This window comes from Martes martes (genome assembly GCF_963455335.1).
Source record: "Martes martes genome assembly, chromosome: 16".
Lineage (NCBI taxonomy): Eukaryota > Metazoa > Chordata > Mammalia > Carnivora > Mustelidae > Martes > Martes martes.
The window spans coordinates 63,666,454-63,690,561 of record NC_137904.1 but is presented as its reverse complement, the minus strand read 5'-3'; the positions used below and the strand labels follow the sequence as shown (position 1 = coordinate 63,690,561).

General features: G+C 64.9%; 1 protein-coding gene across 4 annotated transcripts; it reads left to right on the top strand.

Annotated features, from left to right (window-relative positions):
• Window positions 1-5,642: 5,642 nt before the first annotated feature.
• Window positions 5,643-19,553, top strand: CEP131 (centrosomal protein 131; the record flags this gene model as incomplete). Of its 4 annotated transcripts, none has more annotated exons than XR_013968234.1 (25): window positions 5,643-5,828; window positions 6,545-6,648; window positions 7,108-7,222; window positions 7,489-7,616; window positions 8,617-8,730; window positions 9,256-9,405; window positions 10,514-10,631; window positions 11,055-11,168; window positions 11,378-11,534; window positions 11,968-12,062; window positions 12,550-12,732; window positions 13,086-13,268; window positions 13,347-13,466; window positions 13,695-13,820; window positions 14,201-14,317; window positions 15,385-15,487; window positions 16,163-16,364; window positions 16,655-16,762; window positions 16,843-16,960; window positions 17,100-17,174; window positions 17,448-18,032; window positions 18,107-18,284; window positions 18,380-18,576; window positions 19,185-19,245; window positions 19,316-19,553. XR_013968234.1 is itself a non-coding variant. In XM_080827501.1 (25 exons), the coding sequence occupies 25 exons, from the start codon at window positions 5,643-5,645 to the stop codon at window positions 19,388-19,390; spliced, it is 3,267 nt and encodes a 1,088-aa protein (XP_080683627.1). In that variant the 3' UTR covers window positions 19,391-19,553. The 4 variants fall into 4 exon arrangements, 2 of the variants coding, with proteins under 2 accessions (XP_080683627.1, XP_080683626.1); XM_080827501.1 differs by having other exon boundaries at window positions 17,893-18,032; XM_080827500.1 differs by having other exon boundaries at window positions 17,890-18,032.
• Between the last annotated feature and the right edge of the window lie 4,555 nt (window positions 19,554-24,108).

The following is a 24,108-nucleotide window of genomic DNA, read 5'->3' as shown; positions in this document are numbered from 1 at the left end:
AGCTGCCTGGCGCTGTTACTCCTGCCTGGGTGCGCGTGTGTTTCGGGGGAAACAGCATTGACGAGGCCGCACGTGGAGGGCGCACCCCGCACAGGAGGACAGGTATTCCGTCTTCCTTAAGTGGTGGGGGCGACTCCCCAGTGGGGCTGTCTGGTTCTTTAATGTTAACGGCGAGGTTTCAGCTATGAAATGAAGTTTCTCACGCAGGTGCAGGGCTCTTCAGGTTCTCTCTCTTCCCACGTGAGGGTCAGGAATTTATGACTTTTTCCCACTCTTTCTTGGTTAGTCTGGTTAGAAGGTAATATTTTTTTTCAAGAACAAAACCTTTGTATTATTTTTTTCTACCGTTTTTGTTTTGTATTTCATTGCTGTCTACTTTTTCTTTCCTACTGTCTTGGATTTGTTTTTCTTTTTTCTTTTTCTTTTTCTTTTTTTTGTGGTTTCTTTAAAGCGGAAGCTTAGATCATTGATTTGAGACCTTTATTATTTTTCTTTTTTTTTTTCTTTCAAGATTTTATTTATTTGACAGAGAAAGAATGCAAGTAGGCAGAGCAGCAGGAAGAGAGATGTAGGCCTCACACTGAGCACGGAGCCCGATGCAGGGTTCAATCCCAGGACCCTGGGATCAGCCAAAGGCAGCCACTCAACTGACAGCCACCCAGGCACCCCGAGACCTTTATTATTTTTCTAACATTGGAATTTTAATGCTACAAGTTTTTCTCTGGACACTGCTTTGATTACATCCCATGAATTTCGATAGTTTTATTTTTTGAAAGATTTTTATTTATTTCAAACAGAGCAAGGGGAGGAGCAGGAGAGGGACAGGCGAACTCTGCTCAGTCCCACGACCCTGAGATCGTGACCTGAGCTGAAATCAAGACTTGGACAATTAACCAACCGAGCCACCGAGCGTGCTCCAATAAGTTTAATTTTCAGTTGTTCAGGATATTTTCTAATTCACCTTGAAATGTCTTTTTGTCTAGTGGGTTGTTAAATGTGTTTTTTCCCGTTATGCTTTTAATTCTGATATAGTAAGAACACGTTTTCTGTAAGTTCAGTTCTATTGTCAAGATTTGAAACTTCTGTTGAAGTTTGTTTCATGGCCCATAATATACAGTCTGTCTCGAGGACTGTTCCATGTGTACATGGTCTAGAGAACTACAGACCAATATCCTTCATGAACCTAAGTCCTGGGGATTTTTTTTATCCACGAAATATTAACAAAATAAATCCAATATATAAAAAGGTTAATACATCACAAGAAGTAGAATTAATCCTTGGGATGTAAGGCTGGTTCAACCTCTGAATATCAATCTATAATTCACCAAACATTTGTGAAGAAAAATCACATTTTATGCAGAAAATGCCGGAGACAAAAGCCAACATTTCATTCATGAAAAAAACTGAATGAGAAATACAACAATCTCTTTGACCTGGTCCCAGAGCTAACGTGCTTGTTTAATGGTGTGGGACTGAAAGCTTTACCCCCAAGATTGGGAACAAGGTGGTTCTATCCATCGTAACTACTCCCGTTCAGCATTGTACTGGAAGTCCTGGCCAGTTCACTGAAACAGGAGGAAAGGGGGGCAAATAGATTGGAAGGGAGGCTTACTCACAGTCATTACTGTCTATGTGAAACTCTTACAGAATCTACAAAAATTCCCAAGACTGGTAAGTGAGTTTAGCAAGGGCATAGGTTACAGGGTAAATTGTATGCACCACTGTATTTTACATACTAGCAATAACACCATATGCTGAAAAATACAGGAGACTGGAAGAGAAGTCAGTAAAGGCCTAAGCAAACGGAGAGGTATACCATGCTCATGGACTGGAAAACTTCATACTATTAAGACATCAGTTCTTCCCAAATTCATCTACAGATGAGTTAACATAATCCTCATCAAGTGTCGCTGGGTGGCTCAGTCAGTTAGGTGGCTGCCTTCAGCTCAGGTCCTGATCTCAGGGTCCTGGGATCAAGCCCTGTGTTGGGCTCCTCGCTTGGAGGGGAGCCTGCTTCTCCCTCTCCTGCTCCCCCATGTTTGTGTGCATGTACTCACTCTCTCTTACAAATAAGTGAAATCTTAAAAAAAAAAAAAAATAGTGCTCATCAGAAGAGTTCCAGCTGGTTTTTGTTTTGTTTTGTTTTGTTTTTGTGGATGGTGACAAGCTGATACGAACATTTATAAGAAAAGTAAAAATAAATTGAAAAGCCAAGGTGATTTTGAGAAAGAAGAACAAAGAGGACTCCTACTATCTGATTTGAAGATTTACTGTAAACAGCACTAATCCACGGTGGTGGAAGTTCAGACACAGATCAATGGGCCAGTGTAGACAGTTCAGAAATCAATCCATGCAAATATGGCCAACTGATTTCCACAAAAGTGTGGGGGTAACTCAATAGAGAGGGGATGACCTGACAGATAGTACTGGGATAATTCGACATCCATGCACACACACACACACACACACACCCCGAAAAAAATGATCCCATACTTCACATCTTACACAAAATCCCAGTTGAACCATAGACCTAGATATGAAACTGTGGCATGGTCTTGGCAGGGCCGTGGCCTCCGGTTTATGACCAGGTCCTGGGGCAGGGCGCGTGAGAAAGGGCACCAGTGAAGCTCCGGGATGTGCAGGTGCCAGCCCTAAATGGAGCTCTGCGGGGGCGGGGGGGTGGGGGCAGGAGGATCTCGTGTCCAGACGGGGCTCAGCTGGGAGGGAGTCTGGACCCGTGGGCGACTGGGGGCGGCATGGGCACCGGGGAACCGCATGGGCGATGGGGACCGTGTGGCAGCCAAGGGAGGGCGTGAAGGGAGTCTGGGGGACGGTGTGGATGACCAGAGATTGTGGGCGGCCGGGGACGGTGTGGGCACTGGGGGACAGCATGGGCGACTGGGGACCGCGTGGTGGGAGTCTGGGGGACCGCGTGGGAGGCCGGACGGCGTTGAGAGCCGGGGGGACGTCGTGCGAGCCCGGGGACGGTGCGGGTGACCAGAGATTGTGGGCGCCCGGGGCCCCCTGGGCGTCGGCGCGGCGGGCTGGGTACCGCGGAACCGTGCGGGGAGCACCACGCCGCCCACGCCGCGCCCGCTTCCCCTCCTCCCTGAGGCTCCGCCCAGCCCCCCTCCCGACTAGCCGAGGCCCCGCCCTCTCCGACTGGTCCAATCGACGGCCCGCTGCCCCGGGAGGGCGGGGCTCCGCTCCTCCCGGCTCCTCCCACCCGGACGCCCGAAGGACAGCCAGGCGCCCAATGAGCTCTTCGGACGGCCGGAGCGGGCACCCGGACGGCCAATCCGGAGGCGGCGCGGGCAGGAAAGGCGGGCCCCCGTGACGGACAGGGGAGGAGGCGCCTGGCTGGAGGCTGGTTGCTAGCGGCCGCCGCTCGCCCTACGGCCCCGCCGCTTCATTGTCACCTGGGCCTCGGAGCCTGCGCCAGGACCGGGGCGCGAGGTCGCCCGCCCAAAGCCGGAGCCCCGGGCGCCCCACCCGGGAGGGCCTCGCACATCCGCCCGCCGGCCGGCCCCGCGGGCCCCGCGCCCCAGGCCCGGCTCGCGCAGGTGAGGGGGGCTTGCGCGGATGCGGGTGTGCGGGGCCCGCGCAGGTGAAGCCTTTCCCCCCTCGGGCCCCCCGTGCAGGGGCGAGCGGGGCGCTTGCGCCAGGGAGTGGAGTCCAGTGGGCGGTCTCGGGTCCCACCAGCCACCGTGAGCCGAGACCTTGGGGGACCGGGAGCTGCTCCGCCGGGGGCCCTGCGTCCGCCGCTGCTGAGGGGTCTGGGCAGGGGCTCGGGTGCTGGGGCAGAATCTCGGTGTCCAGGGCGAGGTCTGGCCCGGAGGTTTCCAGGGAGAGGCTGTGTTTACCTTCCCAGAGCCCGCGCGCTGCCGCTGCCCGCGTGGCTCAGCCCAGCAGCCCGTCCGGCCAGCCCGGGTCCGGCGGGGTGTGGCCAGGGCCCTGGGGAGCGGAGGGCGTGAAAATCACCGGCACGACCGGAAACGCAAGAGTGGGGACACCTGCGGGGTGCGCGGCAGGGACAGCTCTGTGCGCCACTCTGGAGAACAGAGGCACTGGCCGTGGCCCGGGCCCCCCACTAGGGGCGTGTGGAGGCGGCCGCCGCGGGGACCCGCAGTGGGAAGGGTGTGTGGCTGCTGGCCCACCAGAGTCCTCCGCGGCGGTCGGGGCTGTGCTCTCCTCCGTGGCCGTTCCGTGTCCCGCTTCATGCGCTCCGCTCCTGTTGCTTGAGTGCGGGCCACGTGCCAGGGGCTGGGGCTACGTGGTCCTTGTCCTCGTGGCGCTGATGTTCCTATGGGGAGTCAGACAACACAGACCCACCTGTGTGGCCAGGTGAAGGGAACTAAAGCAGGAGGAGGGAGCAAAGTGATGGGGACCGCTGGCTCGGTGACCGGAGGGGGAGCCTGGTGACATCCCAGGGGAAGAGGCCACAGGCAGAGGGGCCCGCAGGTGCACGGGCTGGCGATGGAGACAGCCTGGCCCCGTCTGAGGAGCAGCGGGATGTCTGGTTTGGCTAAAGCAGAGCGCGGGGCGGGGTGGGGCGGCAGTGAGGGGTTAGGGTTAGGGTCACAGAGAGAGCAGGGTCAGGTCTGAGGGTGCTGGCTGTCTAGACTTTATTTTCTGTGCCGAGGGGGGGGCGCTCGGAAGGTGTTCGACAGGGACGCAGTGTGATCTGGGACCTGGTAGACAAAGATGGGCTCTGGCTGCAGCAGGGAGGGCGGGAGGGGGGGTTGTGTGCTTGTCCAGGTTCTAGGAGAGGCTGTGGAGGGAGGGAGTGTGTGGGGAGAGGGTGCAGGTGTGGCAGGGAAGGGCAAGATGTCCGCTTGAGATCCAGATCCTTGGCCTGAGTCCGTTACAAAACATGACCCTGGGAGGGGGCGGCCTGAGGTGGACGTCAGGGTTCTGCTTTGGTCTTTTTGGGGCTGGGGCCCCAGATGCACAGCTGGTCCCGTGTCAGGAATTAGGGAACAGAGCGGGGCAGGACCCGTCAGCCTCTGTTTTGAAGCTTGGGGGCCAGACGTGGGCCCCCAGGTGGGAATCTGGGTGGAGGGGAGGTCAGGGCGGAGCCTGGGGGTCCTCTGAGCAGAGGGGTTGGGAAGAGGAGGGAACAGCCAGGGAGACGGAAGGGTGGCTTGTCCTGGGGTGGGGTAGGGGGAGCAGATGCCACAGCCAGGATGCTCCGGGCGCTCTGGGGAAATGCAGGGCTCCCACGGCCGTACCACAGAGCAAAGTTGTGGCCCTTGGGTCGGGCAGCATGCGTCAGACCAGGTCCGGGTTAGAGCGTCTCTCCTGGAGCCTCCCCGCTGCCCTGTCCAGGACGGCCTCAGGAAGAAGCACTTTGCCTATCTTAGAGATGGCGGAGGGGAGGCTCGGACGGGTGGAGAACCAGCCCTGTGGCGCGTGGGGGGCTGCCCCTGGCCACCCTCGGGCAGGGCAGGGTGGGTCCCCCGGGAGAGCCGTCGCTCGGCATGGAGTCCTGCTGCGACAGAGGGACCCCCTCCCTCTCCACGAGGAGGTGGCTGGGTGGCGGCAGGCTCCCTGGCCTGGCGGGAGGGGGTGTGTGAGGAGGCCTGGCTCCTCGGAGGGCATCCCACTGCCTGTCTTGCCTGCCCAGGGCCTGCTCCGCCTCCATGAAAGGCTCCCGGGCCGCCAGTGGTCCCTGCGGCAGCCCCGAGGGCAGCTCAGAAGGGGTGGACCTGAGCCTGACGGGCCTCCCTGCGCCTGTGTCCCGGCGCCCCAACAGCGCCTCGGCTGCCAAGCCCCTCACCCGCTCCTTCTCTGTGGTCACAGGCAGTGAGCCAAGGACGAAGGCGCTGGTGAGTGCTGGGGCCGGGGTTGTGCGGGCGCCCCACGTCTCCCCCACCTCCTAAAGGCTCACCCCACCGTTCTGCAGGTGTCCCCCTTGTGTGTTGTCCTTTCCTTGCCTGCGGCCGCCCCAGGCTCAAGAGGGACTCCATTCACAGACCAGAGACCTAACTTGAGAGAGGTCAAGGCCAGGGTCGGCCAAGGGTGGACCCGGCCCAAGGCAGAGCAAATCCTGCTGGCGCCGACCCCTCAGTCCCTCTTGCTCTGCCAACACTGGATTTCTTTGCGTCCTCAAGGAGCAGGGCGACTTGGGGGGAGGGAGATGAGCTCCTTCCGGCCTTGAAGAAAGCCTGGTGGGCTTGCTGGCAGCAGGTGCTTGGTGGGAGTGAGCTGGCCATGCTCGTCGGGTAGCCGATGATGGTGAGGACCAGGCCCGGCAGCCGTTACCAAAGCCCCCGCGCCAGGCCCCACGTGCTTCCTCCTGGATGCTCACCAGCCAGGGACGAAGAGTCCCCACATTGTTCAAGGAAGACGAGGCCTCGGGAGGCCGAGAACCTAGGCCAGCTCCCCCGACCCTAACCCAGGACCCCATGCTGCTCTTGTCCACGAGAACCAGGAGACCCTCTCCTCACCCCAGATCCTTTCTCCGAGGCCTGGTGTGGCGCGGGCTGAACGGGTGAGTGTCTGAAGCCTTTGCCACGGGGTTGCTTGCTCCTTCCTTCTGCAGGAGGGGCCCGGAGGTGCCCGAACCATCAACAACCTCCGCAGATCCAGCAGCACCACGCAGGTCCGCCAGCCGCCCGCCAGCCAGGCCTCGGCCGGCCCCCTCAGGTAGCCCCCGGCCTGCCCCGCTCCTGCCTCTGTCAGCCCTGCTTCCGTCCTCACCGGGTTGGGCCCAGGCTGGGCACTGGGGCCTGACCGGACGGGCACTCAGTCCCCTGCCGGATGGGGCGGGGTGGGGGGGGGTGCAGGCAGGACGCATCTTGACCCGTCCTATCTGCGAGTAGAGATGCAGACCCCCAGGCCGGCATCCCCCCGCCTGCTTCTCCCCCTCTCCCTGCTGCACCCCTCGCGTGGGTGTCCAGGTGGCCGCAGCTCCGGTGGGGGCATTTCCTTCAGGCGTGGTTGTCGGATCATAGCTAAGCCACGATAGACCAAGCTGTGGGCTTGGGGACAGGATTCTCTGTGACGGGCCCGTCCCGTCCCCTTGGAAGACCTGCCCATTTGGGCTCCTGGAGCTGGCCTCCCCAGACTGACTGTCCCTGAGTGCCGTCCTCTCTCCCAACGCAGGCCGGCCGAGCGCCCCCCCTTCCTGACTCTCCTCGAGGGCGGCTCCAGTGGGAAGAAGAGGCCGGCTGGTCTGAGCAAAGCTCCCAGCGAGAAGGGAGCCACGTGGAATGTCCTGGTAAGGACTGAGTCTGTGTGCCTCCGAGAGCGATGGCGGGTCCCACCTGCCGCTTCCCGCCTTGCTGCGGCTGTACCTGCAGGCGCGGCCGGCGGTGCGGAGGGGTCGGCGTTAGCCAGCGTGGATCACAGCGGGACGGGTGGGGGAGGCGCGTAGAGACTCCCAGCCCCCGGACCATCCCGTCTGTGCGTGAGGCCACGGGGGGACTCTCCAGGGGCTTGGGGTCAGTGGCCTGTGCCGCACGTCGTGGTCTGTGTCACCGACAGGACGACCAGCCCAGGGCCTTCACCTTGTCACGCGACTCCCGGAGTCCCAGCACCGTCGATGCGCCGGTGGGCCCGCGGAGAAGGGAGTGCACCGTCCCCCTGGCCCCCAGCTTCACTGCCAACAACAGGTGGGCCCTGCCGCAGGCGCGCCTCGTGGCCACCTGGGGCCCCTGGGGCGGGGGCAGGGGCTGCCGCGTGTCTACCCGTGGCAGGACCTCCACGCTCTGGAATGAGGGAATGACTGAGGGAACGAGCGGCCGGCTTTCTCCGCCCATGGGCCCAGGGAAGGGGGCTGCAGGCTCCGCTCGCACACGAGGCGGGGCTCTTCTGGCCTGGCGGGGAGCGCAGACCCTCTCCTCCGTGGGGCAGCTTGCCTCCGGACGGCCCGAGACACCCGGCTTCGTTCCTGAAGGGGCCGGGCCTGGCGAGGCTCACGTGGGGCCGCTGGCCGCCATATGAGGCCCGGCCTCCCCATCTCAGGAGGGTAGAGCGTGTTTCCTGGGGCCCTCCGGGCTCGCTGCTGTCTGCAGTGGGGGGACGGGCTCAGTGCCGGGGTGCTGACGGCGAGGAGGGGATCTGGGGCACAGCGTTTCCTTGGAAGAACCAGGCGGCCCCACTGCCTGTACCTCCACGGGGTCCTCGGGGGCAGAGCGGCCACTCCCACAGCCCCGCGCCCCGCGCATCTCCCCCGCTCCCCATGTCACTCACCACGGGCCCTTCTGCTTCTCGTCCTGTAAAACGCTGTGGTCACGTGTTTGCAGCTGTCTCCGCCACGTCCTCTTTGTCCACATGTGTCTGTACCACGTGTATTCCTTCCGGTGGATGTGAGGGGGTGGAGGGAGGGCTGCGTGTCTCCCGTCCTGTGTCGCTGGTTCAGGAAGGCCCATCCTGCGTGGACTGATGGTCTGTGGCCGACTCCCCGCCAGCAGGCATGTCTGCTGTCAGGGGCCTGGGTTTTCACGGCCCACACCGGGTTCTGCTCCGTGGAACGCCGCGGGTGGGCCTCTCCCGGATCCCGAGAAGCCCCTGCTGGCGGTGTGGTGGCCGTGGAGGGGTCCTCAGGGATGCTTGGGTGCTGGCGTGGCGAGCACGCCCCAGGGGTCTGATGCCGCTCCCGTCCCCCCACAGGAGCAACAAGGGTGCCGTGGGCAACTGCGTCACAGGCATGGTGCACAACCACTACACACCCTCGGACCGGGCGCCGCCCCCCAAGAGCTCCAACCGCACGGCTCCCTCCCTCAAGTAAGGCCTGGCTCTGCTCGGGCGGGTGTGGGAGCTGGCGCGCAGGGAGCGGCCCGGCCCCAGGCCCCATGAGGCCTGGCACTGCGCCTGTGAGGGGCACCAGGAGAGCACATCCAGACAGACCCTGGTGGGCATGCGGCCCTGCTAGGAGCCCGTAGCGGCCCCCTGCATGGCATCGCCTTGCCCCTGCACAGCACACTTGGAGCCGGGGGGTGTCCGTGCAGTGTCTCGGGGCACTGTCTGGCTCAGGGGTCCTGTGACTCGACATCTGTCTGCTTTTTTGAATGGGAAGAGCCCATGCTCCCGGGTGCCACCGGACGGGCCTGGTGGGAGGGGATCGACCAGCATTTGGAACCGGGTAGCAGGCTGTGCCCCTCCTCACGTCCGGTGGGTGCCTCCTTCCAGCCCCAAGGCGCCCCAGGGTGAAGCCGAGGCCGCCCCCTCTGCTGGCAGGCAGAGCTGCCGGCCGGGGCTGTGGGGGGCCTGGGCGGGTGTCCCCAAGCTCCTCCTGCCCTTTCCCGTTAGCAATATCCTCAAGGCTGCCGCCGGCGAGGGGGAGAGCAGCGGCTCCGCAAAGCCACAGGAGAACCTGGCTGGCAGCAACCACGTGGCCCAGAACAACGCCGGGGGCACCCCGCTCAGACGGAAGGAGGTGACAGAGGAGGAGGCCGAGAGGTGAGCGGGGGCTGGGGGCGAGAGGGGGCCTGGAGCTCCCGGGATAGGAGTTCCCACTTGAGTGGTTGTTTTCAAACACGGACGCTGACGAGCTCCCGTGTCGCCGGGGCCCGTTTGTTCTGAACGTGGAGAAGAGGCAAGTCTGCGGGGCGGGGCAGGGGCCCTTTTTGGGGGGATGGAAATGCTCTAAACCTGGGTCCCACTGGCGGGCATACCCGCTTGTCGGTTTGGGCAAAGTCATCAAACCGTTTACTTAGGAGGGATACATCTTATAGTACGTCCCTTACAGTTCACTGAAGCTCTTAATTAGAAAAGCATTAAGGGGAAGGGAGATAAGACAGAACAAAAACCACTAACAATCTTACGGCGTCTAATGTGGTGACCCTTGGTCCACGGCGTTGCTCCTGGTCCGGAAGCTGCGTGACCTGAGTGTGGGCTGCTTGGAACCCGGCCTGCCGGGCCGTCACTGCCGCCATCCCACTGGGGCCCAGGGAGCAGGCCGGGAGCCCACAGCCCTGTGCTGGGCTCCTCTGTGTGCCTGTCCCAGGGCTGGTGACCGACCGGGTCCTGGCTGCTCCATTAGGGCCTTCAAACGGCCCGGAGAGCCGAGCTTTACTGGCCTGACGTGCAGTAGGACCCACGCGTGTAATGCGTCGCGTGATGGAGACTTTGGGCAGCAGCGTGCACCCGTGTCCTCTGCAGGGAGAGCCGCCCAGACAGAACGTCCGCCTCCCCCAGAACCCCCCACCCCGCTTCTCCAGGCCTGACCCTGGCCACGCCCAGCTGCCCCCTCAAGGCTCCACCTCTTCTAGAACGCTCTGTGGCTAGGGCGCCGGGCCTGTGGCCTGTCCCTGTGTGTGGCTCTCTGTCCATGAATGGCGTCCACCGTCAGGCCTGCAACATTCACACGGCCAAGCCATGGGCCTCTGGCTCATTTCTGGCCACGGTGATGAGCATCTGCGGGAATGTGCAGCTGTCGGCTTGTCTGCCCACTGAGGCCTTCGGGGGGACGCGGGGGCGGGGAGGCTGTGGCTCGGCTGCCGCGAGTCCACAGGTGCACGGGGCCGGGCCTCAGTCCTGAGCCCTGCTGCCCTTACCCCCCCCGCAGGTTTATCCACCAGGTGAACCGGGCCGCCGTCACCATCCAGCGATGGTACCGCCAGCAGGTGCGGCGACGCCGAGCCGGGGCTGCCTGCCTGGAGCACCTGCTCACATCCAAGCAAAAGGTCAGTGCGGAGTGTGAGCCGGGCGGCAAGGGTGCAGGCCAGCGTCCCGGGGTCCCAGCCATGCGCAGAGGGGTTCCTGGGACCAGTGCCATTGCAGCCTGGGATTGCCCCGTGGGGCTGTACCCCGTTCAGCGGCCCAGCTTCCTCCCCGCCCTGAGTCACAGCCTGGGCGTCAGGACATGCCTGCCGGCCAGCAGCACCCTGGGCCGAGTGGTCGGAGCAGGTTTCCGGCTGCAGGGCCCTGGCCCCGCTCCCAGAGCGGCCGCCCCAGCTGGAAGAGCCCTGGCTGCCTGGAGGGAGGCTTGTTTTCTCTGGGCAGAGAAGCGGCAGGTCGGGGGCCATGGGGTCCTGTAGCAACCCCCAGGGCTGGGTCGGGCGGCTCCACCCTCCCTGTCAAGCCAGCTGTGACTTTGACTTCTGCAGGAGCAGGGGCGGCAGCTAGGAGAGGGGCTCCTGGGCCTGCACCAGCAGAAGGAGGCGGCCAGAAAGAAGGTCCGGGAGGAGAAGGCGCGCCAGGCCCGGCGAGCGGCCGTTCAGGTGCCCGAGGTGACCCAAGCAGCGTGGAGAGCCCAGTGCCAAGCCAGCAAATGCTTGCTGGGCCCAACCCCTGTGCCCTGGGGACCCCTGCCTGCTGCCTTCCCTGAACCTCCTTCCCCAAGCCGCTGGACGTTGGGGCCCGGGGCACGGGAAGGACTAGGGGCCCGGCTCTGTCGGGCGAGGCTGCTCAGAGGGGCCCCCCGCGGCAGGAGCTGCAGCAGAAGCGGGCCCAGAAGTCAGGTGACCCTGAGCCCAGGCTGCTGGAGGACGCTCGGGAGACGGAGAAGCCCCGGCCTGCCCAGGAGCCGCTCCTGAGGCCGGGCGGCACCACTCACGCCCAGCAGACCCGGAAGGCCAGCAACGCCGGTGAGCGCAGCAGAGCCTGGGCCTGTCCTGCCAGCTGGCCTGGCTCTGGGCACCCTCAGGGCCTCACCCCAGCCCAAGCCCAGCCCAGACTGCCCTGCCCCGTCCCTCCGGGAGGGCTGTGGCCTCTGCTGGTGGACCCGCCCCCGGGCCCCGGCTCCGCCGTGTGGCAGATCCGCAGGCCTTTCTGCTCCTGCTCCTCTTCCTCTGGAGCTGGACGTGGGGGACCAAGGGTTCTGGGGTCGCACCCATTCCCCTGACCCTTCATCCTAGAGGGTTCGTGCTCCTGAACGTTCCCTGTGTCCCACACGAAGTCTGCCGTGGCCCCTGCTGTCACGGGCTCTGCCTCCCCTGCGTGTGGCCTCTCCTTAAGGGCTTTCCCAGATTTGCTGCCCCGGGGGGCGGGGGGCGGCCAATGCTGTGCTCTGTTGTGCAGGGTCTGGCTTCCGAACTGTGGGCCCAGAGGACCCCTGCCGGGCTGCCTCCAGCTCCTCCCCAGAGCCCCGGCAGTTTCCAGAAGACAAGCCTCAGGTGTCCGCACAGCTCCTCCCGTCCACCCTTCCCACCTCCGGGGCGCATCCCTGCTTGGGTGGCCCGAGCCTGCCCCTCCATGGCTGTGGGGGTCCCTGGTACCAGGAAAGGCTGCCCAGAGTGGGTCTTGTCACTCTGATGCAGGGATGGGGTCTCATGGGTCACTGTGGAAACCCACTGGGTTTTCACCGATGCTCCGGGGTGGGGCCCGCATGCACGTGTCCAGAGGGAGCAGGAAGCCCCGGGCTGGCGGTGGGTCAAGGGGCAAGGTCAGGGGCGTCCCACCCAGCCACTCTTCTTGTTTGCCTGGAGGTGGGTCGGGGCGAGTCTGGTCCATGTGGTTACGTGGGCACAAGCCTGTGCAGAGGCCTCCCCTCCCCCGCCCCACCTTCCCCATTTCCCCCGTCTCCCCGCTAGTATCCCCCCAACGGCTCTCTGGCGCTCCCTAACGGCCTTAGTGGCTCTCCCTTGAACGTGTCCACTGCAGGATGCCAACTCCCGGGATGTGGCCAGCCAGGATCTGGAGGTGGTGGGTCCTGCCGGGGACAGGGCCAAGTCCAGGGCCACCCTGGACGAGCTGCTGGACACACTCAGGCTGCTGGAGGAGGAGCCCGAGCCGCTGCCCTGCCCCAGGGCCTACCACCAGGACAAATACTCCTGGACCGACCAGGTGACTGTGGGCTGCGTCCACACGGGTCATGGGGGCTCCTGCCCGCTTCGGTCGGGGCCCTCACGAGGGCCCAAAGGGGCTTGTTAGGATGCTCAGAGTAATCCTAGCATGGGCAGCCCAGGGGTGGGCAGTGGGTACTGCCTCTCTGCCCGTGGTACCCCAGTGATGCCCCACAAGCCTCTGGGCAGAGAAGCCCTTCCTTCCAGACCAGGTCCAGCCGCCTTCCCCAGCCATCCCTGCACTGGCTCCTCCCCCGTCTCCCCTGCCCGGGGTTCCCTGAGCGACTCCTGGACGCCCAGCCCAGGTCTTCGGCTGCCCCAACAGCGCCTGCCGCTGTGCCGCCTCCCCCGTAGGAGGACGATGCCAGCTCCCTGACGGCTGACAACCTGCAGAAGTTTGGGAAGCTGAGCGCGTGCTCCGGTCCTCCCGAGGACGGGACTCTGCTGTCCGAGGCCAAGCTGCAGAGTATTCTGAGCTTCCTGCACGAGATGGAGGTGGAGACGTCGGGGCAGGGCCGGCCGGCCTCAGCCCCCCAGGTGCGGAGGGGCCCCGGGGAGGGACGGCAGGGCCTCACCAGGCCACCAGGGCCTGCCTGATGCGCGCGGCCTTCCCAGGGGCTGGTGCCGGAAGAGGGGCGTCTGGGGCCCATGTCCATGGCGAGCGCATCTGTGATGCGGCTGAAGCTGGAGGTGGAGGAGAAGAAGCAGGCAGTGCGGCTGCTGCAGAGAGCGCTGGTAACGTCCTTGTCCCCGCCCCTGTCCCTGCCGTCCCCGTCCCCACCATCCCCACCATCCCCACCCCCACCCCTGCCATTCCTACCCCACAGATCCTCACATACTCACAGGGGGCCATGACCACTAGGGCCCTGCTCGCCAGCCTGCCCCTTGCGAGGGCCTCGCCCCCGTCCCCTCCTCCTGGTGCGTGCTGCCCAGCCGCACCCCCCACCCCGGTGCCCCTCGCAGGTGCAGCAGCGGGACCTGACCGTGCGGCGGGTCAAGGAGACCGAGAAGGAGTTGGGCCGGCAGCTGCGGCAGCAGAGAGATCACTACGAGGCCACCATCCAGCGGCACCTGTCCTTCATCGACCAGGTGCCTCTGCTTGGGCAACGGGGTACCTGGGGAGAGGGGCCGGGACCTGCTGGGCCCGTGGGGTTGTTGTTCCAGACTGGCTTGGGCCTCACGGAGAATTCCGGGCCCATGGGCCTTCGTCGCTGGGCCTCCTCCCCTCTGTGGAAACGGCCAGCATCTTCCCATGGGAATACTTGCCGGGCTGGTCCCAGACATCGCTGGGTGCTCCCCCTGGGCTGTGACCCGCCCCACCCCACGGCCGTGTCCCCCAGCCACAGCCCCTGCCCGCTGGCACGCCTCCCCCCCCCCCAGCCCCAGAGTCCCCCACGGGCTCTCGGTGGTCACGGCGGCAGGGGCTGCCCTCCCAGGGCAGCAGCTCTAGCCCCCGCCCTTGACCGCAGCTGATTGAGGACAAGAAGGCCCTGGCCGAGAGGTGTGAGGCTGTGGTGGCAGAGCTGAAGCAGGGGGACCAGCGGCGCAAGGACAGGGAGGCCCAGGTGCAGGAGCAGCACGAGCTGGTGAGCCCCTCGGGCCGGTGGCCTGTGGCCGGGGTGGCCTGTGGCCGGGGTGGCCAGCCTCCACCACTCCCTGCAGCCTGCCCCCAGCCCCAGTGTGCTCTCAGCGCCTGTGGGAGGAAGGCCGCCTTGGAGCATGAGAGTCGTGGGGGCTTAGGAATGAGACCCCGGGACCCATCCTGCAGCCTCGGGGCCAGGAGCACACACAGAAGAGCCTCAGGCCTGCACCCCACATCCGGGGGGCCAGCCAGAGGGCCGGGGGCGGCGGAGAGGAGCTGCCCCAGCGCCAGTCTCAGCCCCCTCCCGCCCCTGGAGCTGCTTCCCTCTGCCCTGCTGGGTGCCAGACCTTGGGGCCCAGGGACTCACAGCACCCCTCCAGTGTCACGAGGAGAGAGGGCTCAGAGCAGCCCCCGCCTGCCCCCCACACAGTGCTGGCTGCCGCAGCTCTGGGCCCCTGGACAGAGGGACCACACGTGCTTTTCCTGGTTTTGTCAGCTGAGGACCAGACCCCTGCCTCATCTGGCTTTGCTGGCAGCCGCCGGTCACAGGCCACCTAGCCCCAGCTGTACCTGCCACGGCGTGGGCGGCGACGGTCCCCAGACCAGAGGCTGACTCTGGGAAGTCAGCGGCACCAGCATTTTTGTTTTAAAGATTTGTTTATTAGAGAGAGAGAATGTGTGTGCAAGCGGGGAGAGGGGCAGAGACCAAGGGAGAACCTCAGGCAGACCCCTGCTGAGCTGGGACCCCCCCCCACGGGTCTCGATCCTGCCACCCCGAGATTACAACCTGAGCCAGGACCAGGAGTCTGGTGCTCGACCGACTGCACCGCCCAGGAGCCCCGGCAACAACATTTTTAAAGTCCCCCCAGCCATGGCAGGGGACACCAGGGTTGGGGACCTACGGGTACCCCAGTGGGGCCTCTGAGGACCGATTACTTACCCCCCTCAGGCCTCCACGTCTGGGGAGGGCAGAACAGGCTCACTGGCATGTGCGGGGGAGGAGGGGCGGGGGGAGTCTCTGCGCCCCCCACTTCCTCAGGGGCCGGGGACTTCTTGTTTCCTGGTTGGCAGGAGATTAAGAAACTCAAAGAGCTAATGAGCGCCACGGAGAAAGTCCGCAGGGAGAAGTGGATCAATGAGAAAACCCGAAAAATCAAGGAGATTACGGTCAGAGGTGCGGACCGGGCACCCCCGGAGCTGGTCAGAGGCTGACGGGCCGCAAGGCCCAGAGGCCCGGGGCGGGGGGGGGGGTGAGCAAGGACAGTGGTGGTTTCAGTCATAGCCACAGTACCCCCAGGTGACATCCAGTGAGCTTGGAGGTGGGGAGGGGGCCGGCCGCAGGCGCAGGACCCGGGACAAAGGGCGGCTTGGAGAGCACGAGCCATGCCTTCCCTCTGCCCCCTGAACTACTCCACCTTCCCGGGGAGGGGGGTGCACTGGGTGGGAGCATGGGGGGGCTCCCCGGGGTCCCTGCAACTTGGGACTGTTGCTGCTCCCCGGCTTAGAGAGTGGGTCTGAGGCTGACAGGAGCCCCCCAGCTGTGGCCACTAATGGCCGCCCACACCCAGCCCACCTGCCCCCGAGGATCCGTCCTCCAGGGGTCCCCCACAGGGGGTGGGAGGGACCGTGGACCTAGGGGGAGTCAACCCGGCTTTCTCTGGGGTGGCTGGGGTGGGGGACCCCCTGGATGGGCTGCGGCCCCAGTGTCCTAGTGGGGGAGAGCTGGGGGTCCCCTACAGCACCAGGGGCAAGGGGCAAGGCCCCGGGCAGCATAGCGGGCAGAGGTCAGGGGCCCGCGGCCACGCAAGGCCAGAGGGGCAGGCCCCTGCAGTGCAGTGCCCTCCTCCAGGCCTGGAGCCGGAGATCCAGAAGCTGATCGCCAAGCACAAGCAGGAGGTTAAAAAGCTCAAGAGCCTGCACGAGGCGGAGCTGCTGCAGGCGGACACGCGGGCGGCGCAGCGCTTCGGGCGCCAGGTGGAGGAGCTCCGGGAGCAACTGGAGCGGGAGAAGGAGGCGCTGGGCCAGCAGGAGCGGGAGCGCGCCCAGCAGCGGTGGGTGCCCTCCCCAGGTGGGCCTCGCCGGGGACAGGAGGGGGCCCAGGCCCGAGCAGAGCTGGGGTGTCCCCGGACCCCGCGGGAGGAGACGGCGGACGCTGCCCGCACGGAGCGGGTTCCGGGGCAGAAAACCCCGCGGGCAGCGCGCGCGGCCGCCGTGGGGCTCCCCGCGAACCCCGTGAGGGCCGCAGCTGCTGGGCGGGGCCCGGCGGGGTTGGGGCCCGGCGGGCGCGGCGGGCGGGCAGGCGGCGGAGTCCAGAGCCCGCGCCGAGCCTCTGGCCCCACAGCTTCGAGCAGCACGTGGAGCAGGAGCAGCGCGCTCTGCAGCAGCAGCGGCGGAGGCTGTACGGCGAGGTGGCCGAGGAGAAGGAGCGGCTGGGCCAGCAGGCCGCCAGGTGCCACCGGGAGGGGAGCCCGGCCGCCGCCCGCCGCCCCTCGCGTGCGCCCCGCGTGCTGACCTCTCGCGGGCCCACAGGCAGAGGGCAGAGCTGGAGCAGTTGCGGCAGCAGCTGGAGGAGAGCAGCGCGGCCGAGGGCAGGGCGCTCAGGGCCGAGTTCGAGAAGGGGAGAGAGGAGCAGGAGCGCCGGCACCAGGTGTGCGCGTCCGCCCCGCGCTGGGGGTCGCGCCGGTTCTGGGGGCGCGGGTGGCGGCCGCGGGGGGTGGGGCTGGGCGGAGCCTGGGCTAGCGCACCCGGGTTCGAGGCCTGCTGTCATGGTGCCGCCCGCCCCCCAGATGGAGATGAAGGCCCTGAAGGACCAGCTGGAGGCCGAACGACAGATGTGGGAGGCCAACTGCGCCAAGAAGGAGGTGGGGAGCGGGAAGCAGCCTCCTGCGCTGTCCGGCACCCCAGGCGTGGAGGCAGCCACGTGTGGGTTCCCCTTCTGTGGCCTCCCGTGGGCGTGGTTCTGGGTTCCACAGTCCGGCTGCTCCGGGGCTGGTGGTCATGTTCTCAAGTGCACTCTCAGTGGGGGGCTGCAGGAGAGACCCGGGCCAGGGGCCAATCTGATGGCAGAGGGGGCGGTCCTCACCCTCTCTTCCCTCCCGGGTGGCTGCCCTCCTCATACCTGGTGCCTTCCCTAGGAAGCACCAACCTGCGCTGCCAGACGTTTCTGGAGGAGGCCAGGGTGGACAGGTGCCCGGGGCCGCACATGAGGCCATGCGCCTGATGACAGAGGCCTGTCAGTGGCCGGGTGGCCTCCCTGTCGGCCCGTAACCGTGCACGGGGGTCACTGTACTTGTGGGATGTGTTAGCCGATGCGGGACAGCCGGGTCAAAGGGTGTGGCGTGAAACCTGATGGGAATTTCCAGAATCGCCTTCCCAGAGCCCGCCCCGTTTGGGCCCTCACCCCCACCCCCAGGCTGGAGATGTCCGGCCCCAGGACGGCACCCCCGGTCGGTGCTGCTGGTGCTCCCGCTGTGCCCCACCCTGGGTCCTGCGGGGGCCCACGGCGGGACGGTCCTGCCACCTGGGTTAGGTGGGGCCCACCCCACTCCGGCCCCAGCTAGCCCCGTGCACTGCCAGGAGGCGTGGCTGCTGAGCCGGGAGCGGGAGCTGAGGGAAGAGGTCCGGAGAGGCCGGGATAAGGAGATCGAGCTGGTTATCCACCGGCTGGAGGCCGACATGACGCGCGCCAGGGAGGAGAGCGAGAGGGCGGCGGAGAGCCGGTGAGCCTTCTCCCCGTGTTGCGCGCCTCGGCCCCGAGGCCCCGGAGCCCCCTGACCCCGCCCCTGCCCGCCAGCGTCCAGCGCATCCGGGACCAGCACGCGGCGGAGCTCTCGGAGCTGGAGCGGGCGGAGCGGACGCTGCAGGAGCGGTGCAGCGAGCTGAAGGGGCGCCTCGGGGAGGCCGAGGGGGAGAGCGTGCGCCTGCAGGGCCTGGTGCGGCAGAAGGAGAAGGAGCTGGCGCACCTGAGGGCGGTGAGCGCGGCGGGAGAGGGCGGGAGGGGCAGGCAGCAGACCGGGCGCCCCCTCGTCGCCTGCCGCCGTCTCACTCCCACCCCCGGCCGGCCCAGGTGAACGAGCAGCTGGTCAGCGAGAGGAGCGGCCTGGCCGAGGTGCTCCGCCAGGAGTTCGCCGACCGCCTGGCAGCCTCCGAGGAGGAGAGCCGGCAGCTCCGGGCCGAGCTGGCCGAGCTGCGGGCCCGCCAGCGGCTGGAGCTGGAGCAGCTCACGCGGGAGAAGCAGGCGGAGCTGGAGCATGTGCACGGGAGGTGGGCGGTGGCTCCGGGAGCGCGAGGGGCGGGGGGGGGGGGGGGGGGGGGGCGCCCGCAGCTCCAACGGGAGGATGCGGGATCTGAGAAAAGGAAGTGGACTGCGGGTCTGCCTCTCGCTGCTGACGCAGAGCTGGAGCCGTGGGCCACCTCTGTGGGCTCCGGGTGGCACCGGGTGTCCCGGCAGGTCGGGGTGGCTGCTGCCCCGGGCGGTCTCTGGAGGTTCCCGGGTCCTGTGTGGGAGGAGTTGCAACCCTGGGGACTCAGCAGTGGGCAGCTCCCCCAGCCCCGCGGGACCCTACTGTCCTTCCAGAGAGGCGGGCGTGGGGTAGGGGGTCCTTCCTCATCCCAGCAGGGAGCCTTCCTCTGGGCTCTAACTCACCCAGGCCCCGGGCCCCAGCCATGGGGGTCACCGCCAGTCACCAACGCCCACAGACAGCCTGGTGCCCGCGGTCAGCAGGACTGGGATGGGGTGGGCGGCACAGCCATCTGCCAGCTCTTCCGGGATGGAGGCCCCTCCCGGCCCCCCTGCTGCCCTCAGCCTCATGCCGGCCGGCCTCGGGGTCTGGGGGGAGCTGCCCCGAGGCCCACTGTGCGCTCCCCTGCAGGGTGAAGGCGGCCCTGGCGAAGAAGGAGGAGGCGGTGCGCGGCCTCCGGAAACAGCACCAGGTGGGTCCCCGAGGCCGGGTCTGCGGGGGGGGGGGGGGCGGCCCAGGCCTGACCGCGGGCGGCGTTGCAGGCGGCGGTGAAGCGGACCGAGCACCTGGAAGAGCTGCTGGAGCAGCGCGGGTGGCCGCGGCCGAGTGCCGAGTGACCCGCAGCCCGGACGGGGAGACGGCAGCCGGGCCGAGGGCGCCTGGTCCCAGGTGGAGCCCAGCCGGGCCCCGCGGCGCCCTTCGTCCGTCGGCCCTGGGCTGCGCCGTCACGAAGTTAGAGCGCAGCGGCTGCATTTGAACAGTAAAGAGGTGGTTTTGATACTTTGTGTCGCCCGGCCTTGTCTCTCTCTCCTGGGCTGGAGGCCAGGCGTGGGATGTCCCCGGCCCAGCTCTGCTCTCAGGCTGACTCCCTGTGCCCCCTCCCTGCTGCGGGGCCTGGGGTTGGGTCCCCGTCCCCCAGCACAGAGAATGGCTCCCCGGCCGGCCCACCGCGCCCCCAGAAGGAGCTCGGGGGCCCTTCCCCCGTCCTCTCCAGCTGCCCCGGCTGTGCTCCCCCGATGGCCAGAGACGGCGAGCCCTTCAGGAGACCCTCGTTTTCCTTCCACTCGAGGACCCGCCACCTAAAGTGCGACAGGCAGGAGCCTCCAAGGAGTGGGCGCTGGACAGGCCCTGCTGTGAGGAGGATGGAGGCCCACCTGCGAGTCGGGGGGCCGGGGGGGCTCCTTCTCAAGGACTCGCCTCCCCCTCCTCCACCGGCACTCTGCCATGCCTGCTGCAGAGGCCCTCCGGCTCACGCGGGGCGTCTCGGCGTGTCCCTGCAGGGAGGCCGAGCCCCACCGACCCACGAGGGCTGAGGCAGCTTGCCGGACGCTCCCCTGTGGGGCCTTTCCCGTCACTGTCATCCTGTCTCGGGGCGCATCCAGCTTCCGTCACCTCACCTGCACCAGAGCGTCTTCTCTGTCTTCGGTGCCAGAGCTGGGCGTGGCAGGGGTACACGCCAAATCCCTCTGGCCTGACCCCTCCCCGCGTGTGTGGGCCCCGGTCTGGCCCCCAGGCAGCATATATGAGCCCTATCTGTGTCCCCTCCTCATGGGGCTGGCTCGTCCTGTGACAGGACTGGGTGGGGAGAGGGTCTCGTGGCTGTCTAGTCTGTGTGCCTGGGGCGCCCAGTTCTGGGGCTTGAGGTGAGGAGGGCGGCCCTGGTCTCCACCGAGTTCCCAGGCCTGCTTCCTCCCTGGGGGGCCGCCGTGGCCCTGCAGCTCCCCCCGTCTGCCCGCTGTTCAGAGCTCCGGGCTGGCCTTCGGATGCGTTCCTAAGTCTGGAGAAGGGCGGGTGGCTGGCCCCCTGGGGAGGGGGTGCCCCCTTAATGGGAGGGGCGGTGGGCACCGGCTCCGCCCCCTCCCTGGGAGGGGAGCTGGTGGGGTTCGTGGTCCTCGCTGGGCTCCCAGGGGTGTGGCCAGGACCACACAGGAGAAGGTGAGTCTTTCTATCGAGGCTTTGGCTTCCTCCGCCCACCAGATAAGGTATTTTCGTCTGAAGCAGTTATTAGGAATTGCTCCGGGGAAGTGGCTATAAATTACAGAACTATGTTTTTTTTTTTTTTTTTGAACTATGTATTTTACAAGTAAGGTATTCAGCAGGTGGGAAGACGGGGTGGTGTCCAGAGAGTGGGGCAGGCAGGGAAGCTAGGAAACCTGTGGAAATGGGCAGAGGTGAGGCTCCCACCAGGGGCAGGCCTGACTTCCCAGCCTGGGCAGGATTGGCCGCCACCACCAGGAGGAGCGCCCCAAAGCCCGCTGTGGGCAGGATGGGCGGACACCCTGAGTTTCTGGTGTGGTCCCTTCCCTGGATGGCTGTGGGTTATAGGGGCAGCTGGAGGGGATCGCTGGTGTCACCCCACCTGGACCCCCTCCCCGAGGCCCACGGGACTCATGCCCTCTAACGGAACCTGCTTCTGACCCACCGTCCTTTCAGGAAACAAGTGACAGCACAAACAAAACCTTGAAATTCCTGTTGGGTCTGTGCTGGGCAGAACTGTGAACCCAACGGACCAACAGCCTGCCCTGTGGGGTGTGCCCTCTAGCAGGGGGCAGGCCGGGGAGCGCTGGCCTCGACGTTTCAGAATTGCTCTACGTCCTTTCCTCTCCTTCCTCTTTCTCTGACTTCTCAGGAGGCGTCCTGAGGCTGTCGACGGTGGCCTTCCAAGCCCACACAGCAAAGACTGAATTTTCCCCCAAGCAACGTGAGGTCTTGGTTTAATGTAGTTTTGTTATTCAGAATAATTTCCTAATTTCCGTGGTGGTTTCTGTGACCTGTGGGTTGTTTCGCACTGCACTGCTTTTCTTATCTTTTTGGTTTGTGGTTTCTTTAACTTGACTTACCTACAGTCCAAAAACGCGTTCTGTGTCATTTCAACTCTGATTGATTAAGGTCTGCTTTGTGGCCAGCGTGCGGTCAGTTTTGGTAAGGGCTCTGTCTGTTGGTTTAAAGAGAAGGAAGTTGTTGGATGCGGACTTCATCTTTATAATTTGAGTTGAGTTAATGCATCGTGTTTCTAGTCTCCTGTATCCTTACCGATTCTTTCTTTCTTGCTCTGTTGGTTCCCAAGAGCATTGCTAAAATCTGCCGCTGGGCGCCGTCTCCTTCTCATCTAGCTGGCTCATTTTTGCTTTATGAATTCCGAGGCTCTGTTAGCGGGCGCGCACCCACCTAGAGCTGTGTGTTTTCCACGAAACCGGCCCTTTGTCTTCATGAAATGGTCTTCTTTGTCCGGCAGCACCTCTTGCCCTAGTAGTAGCTGCACCGACTTTCTCCCCGTGGTGTTTGAGTGGTGGATCTCCGGCTTTCCGTGGCATTCCGGTGAAGGGTAGCTTGAAAACAACCGCAGATAATGCGCCAAAAAAGGGCATGGCCGGGTCTAGCCTGCATGGAGCTGTGTTTGGCCCCGGTCCAGACGGACTTCTTCTGCTCTTGGGGGCAGTGAGGGGAAGGATTGGGCTCCCTGAGGCCAGACTCGTCTCTGTGAGGACTGGCTTGGTTCCCCTGTCCTCATTCCTTACTTCTAGCCCCTTAGAGCCCCAAGCCAAGCCCCTCCCCTTCCTCCTTGGCAGATACCAAACACCCAGGAGGCCACCGGGTGCCCTCTTCAGCTCTCAGCCTCTTGGCCACAGTTACCAACACCTGATGGGGAACTGGTGATGACATCAGGCTCGCCTCTCAAAGCCTTTCTTCCCTGGGGTCTCAGACCCCATGTCCTTGACGCTTTTCTTGCTCATAATACAAATGAGGAATAAGTATCATAGTATATTGGGAGACGGTGAGCACCGTGAGGGAAGATGCCCGGGCAAAGAGGTGCAGGACGTGTGGTGAGGGCGAGTGAGCGAGCTGTGCGGTGGGGGGGGGGGGGGGGTAGGACCGACTTCTTCGGGATGTGACATTTGAAGAAACTTGGAAGGAGACAAGGGAGTTAGTCACGCGGATGTAAGTCTACAGAGGGGCACACCAGGCAGGGAGGGCCACGCAGAGGGAGCAGAGGGGGAGCAGTGTGACCGAAGCCGAGCCTGGAGGGGAGCAGGACATGTGACGTGACGTGACAGAGGAGCTTCTAGAGGGCTCTGAGTGGAGTGATGCATCCTTTTTTTTTTTTTTTTTTTTAAAGTAAGCTCTGTGCCCACCATGGGGCTTGAACTCACAGCCCTGAGATAAAGAGTCACCGGCTCTGTCCACTGAGCCAGCCGGGTGCCCCAGATCTGACTTCTGTTTTTAAAGGACCTCCAGCTGCTGTGTTGAGAACCGACGGTCAGAGGGTGGAGGCAAGGAGGCCAGTCCGGGGACCACGGTGGTCACCCAGGCAAGAGAGGGTGGAGGCCAGGATGGCGGCAGGGAGTGGGGTTCTGGGTGGCTTCTGAGGGTGAAGATGCCGGGATTCCCACGAAGGTGGGTGAGGAGAGGAGGGGAGGTGATGTGAGTCGGGCTCTTTCCTGCCGTGGCCCAGCGAGGGTGCTCCTGAGGGGCGGCACCTTCGCTTCTCGGCTGGTGCAGCCCCCTTGACCCCTCTTTCCTAGAGGCTGCAGAGTCCCGCGGAGCAGCTGTAAGACGAAGCCCGCTCCCACCGCCAGCTACGCGTGCCCCTCTGCTTGCCCGTGCGGACATGGGGGACGGGGAAGGGGGCCCAGGGCTGTCCCCGGACCAGTGCCCAGGGTGGAGGGGTGGGGCCAACACTGTGCAGGGGCTGCAGAGCTCCTGGCCGGATTGGGCCCAGGAACCCGGGAGGGCGCAGTGGCGGGAACCCACAGAGGGCGAGCGGAGCCCGGCCTCGCGCTACAAGTTTGCGATGCCTTCTTCACGGGCACCGGCGCGTCAGGAAGCCCAGGCGGGTGCAGGGGTCAGGAGCATGGGAGAGAGGTAGGACGGGGGCCCCGGCCCACATGTGATGCTTAAACCACGGCACGGGAGCCCACCAGGTGGGCAAGTGCAGAGGCGCGGAGGCTTCCGCTGGCGGTGGGAGAAGGCGGGCGGGGGGCGGAGGCTGACCCGGAGCACAGGGCAAAGGCCAGGGCCCTTCGGCCGCAGCCTGGGGTCGCAGGTGTCCCCGCTCTGTGTTCACATGGCTGCTGTGTGAACCCTGGGCAGCCTAGTGGAGTTCGCTTGCGGAAGGGGATCCTGCCCGGGTCTAGACAGAGCACTGTGCTGGGAGGGGCGAGAGCTGGCGGTAGGACCCCACCCCTGCAGGTGCCCCCCATGATGTGGGGACTGGGGGAGCCAGAGGGGGCAGGGGCTGGATGCATCTGCCTGCCTGGCCTCCCGTTCCCCGCCGCACGCATCCCGACCCCGGCCCTACCCCCCCGGCTCACACACTGCCGCCAAGAAACACTCG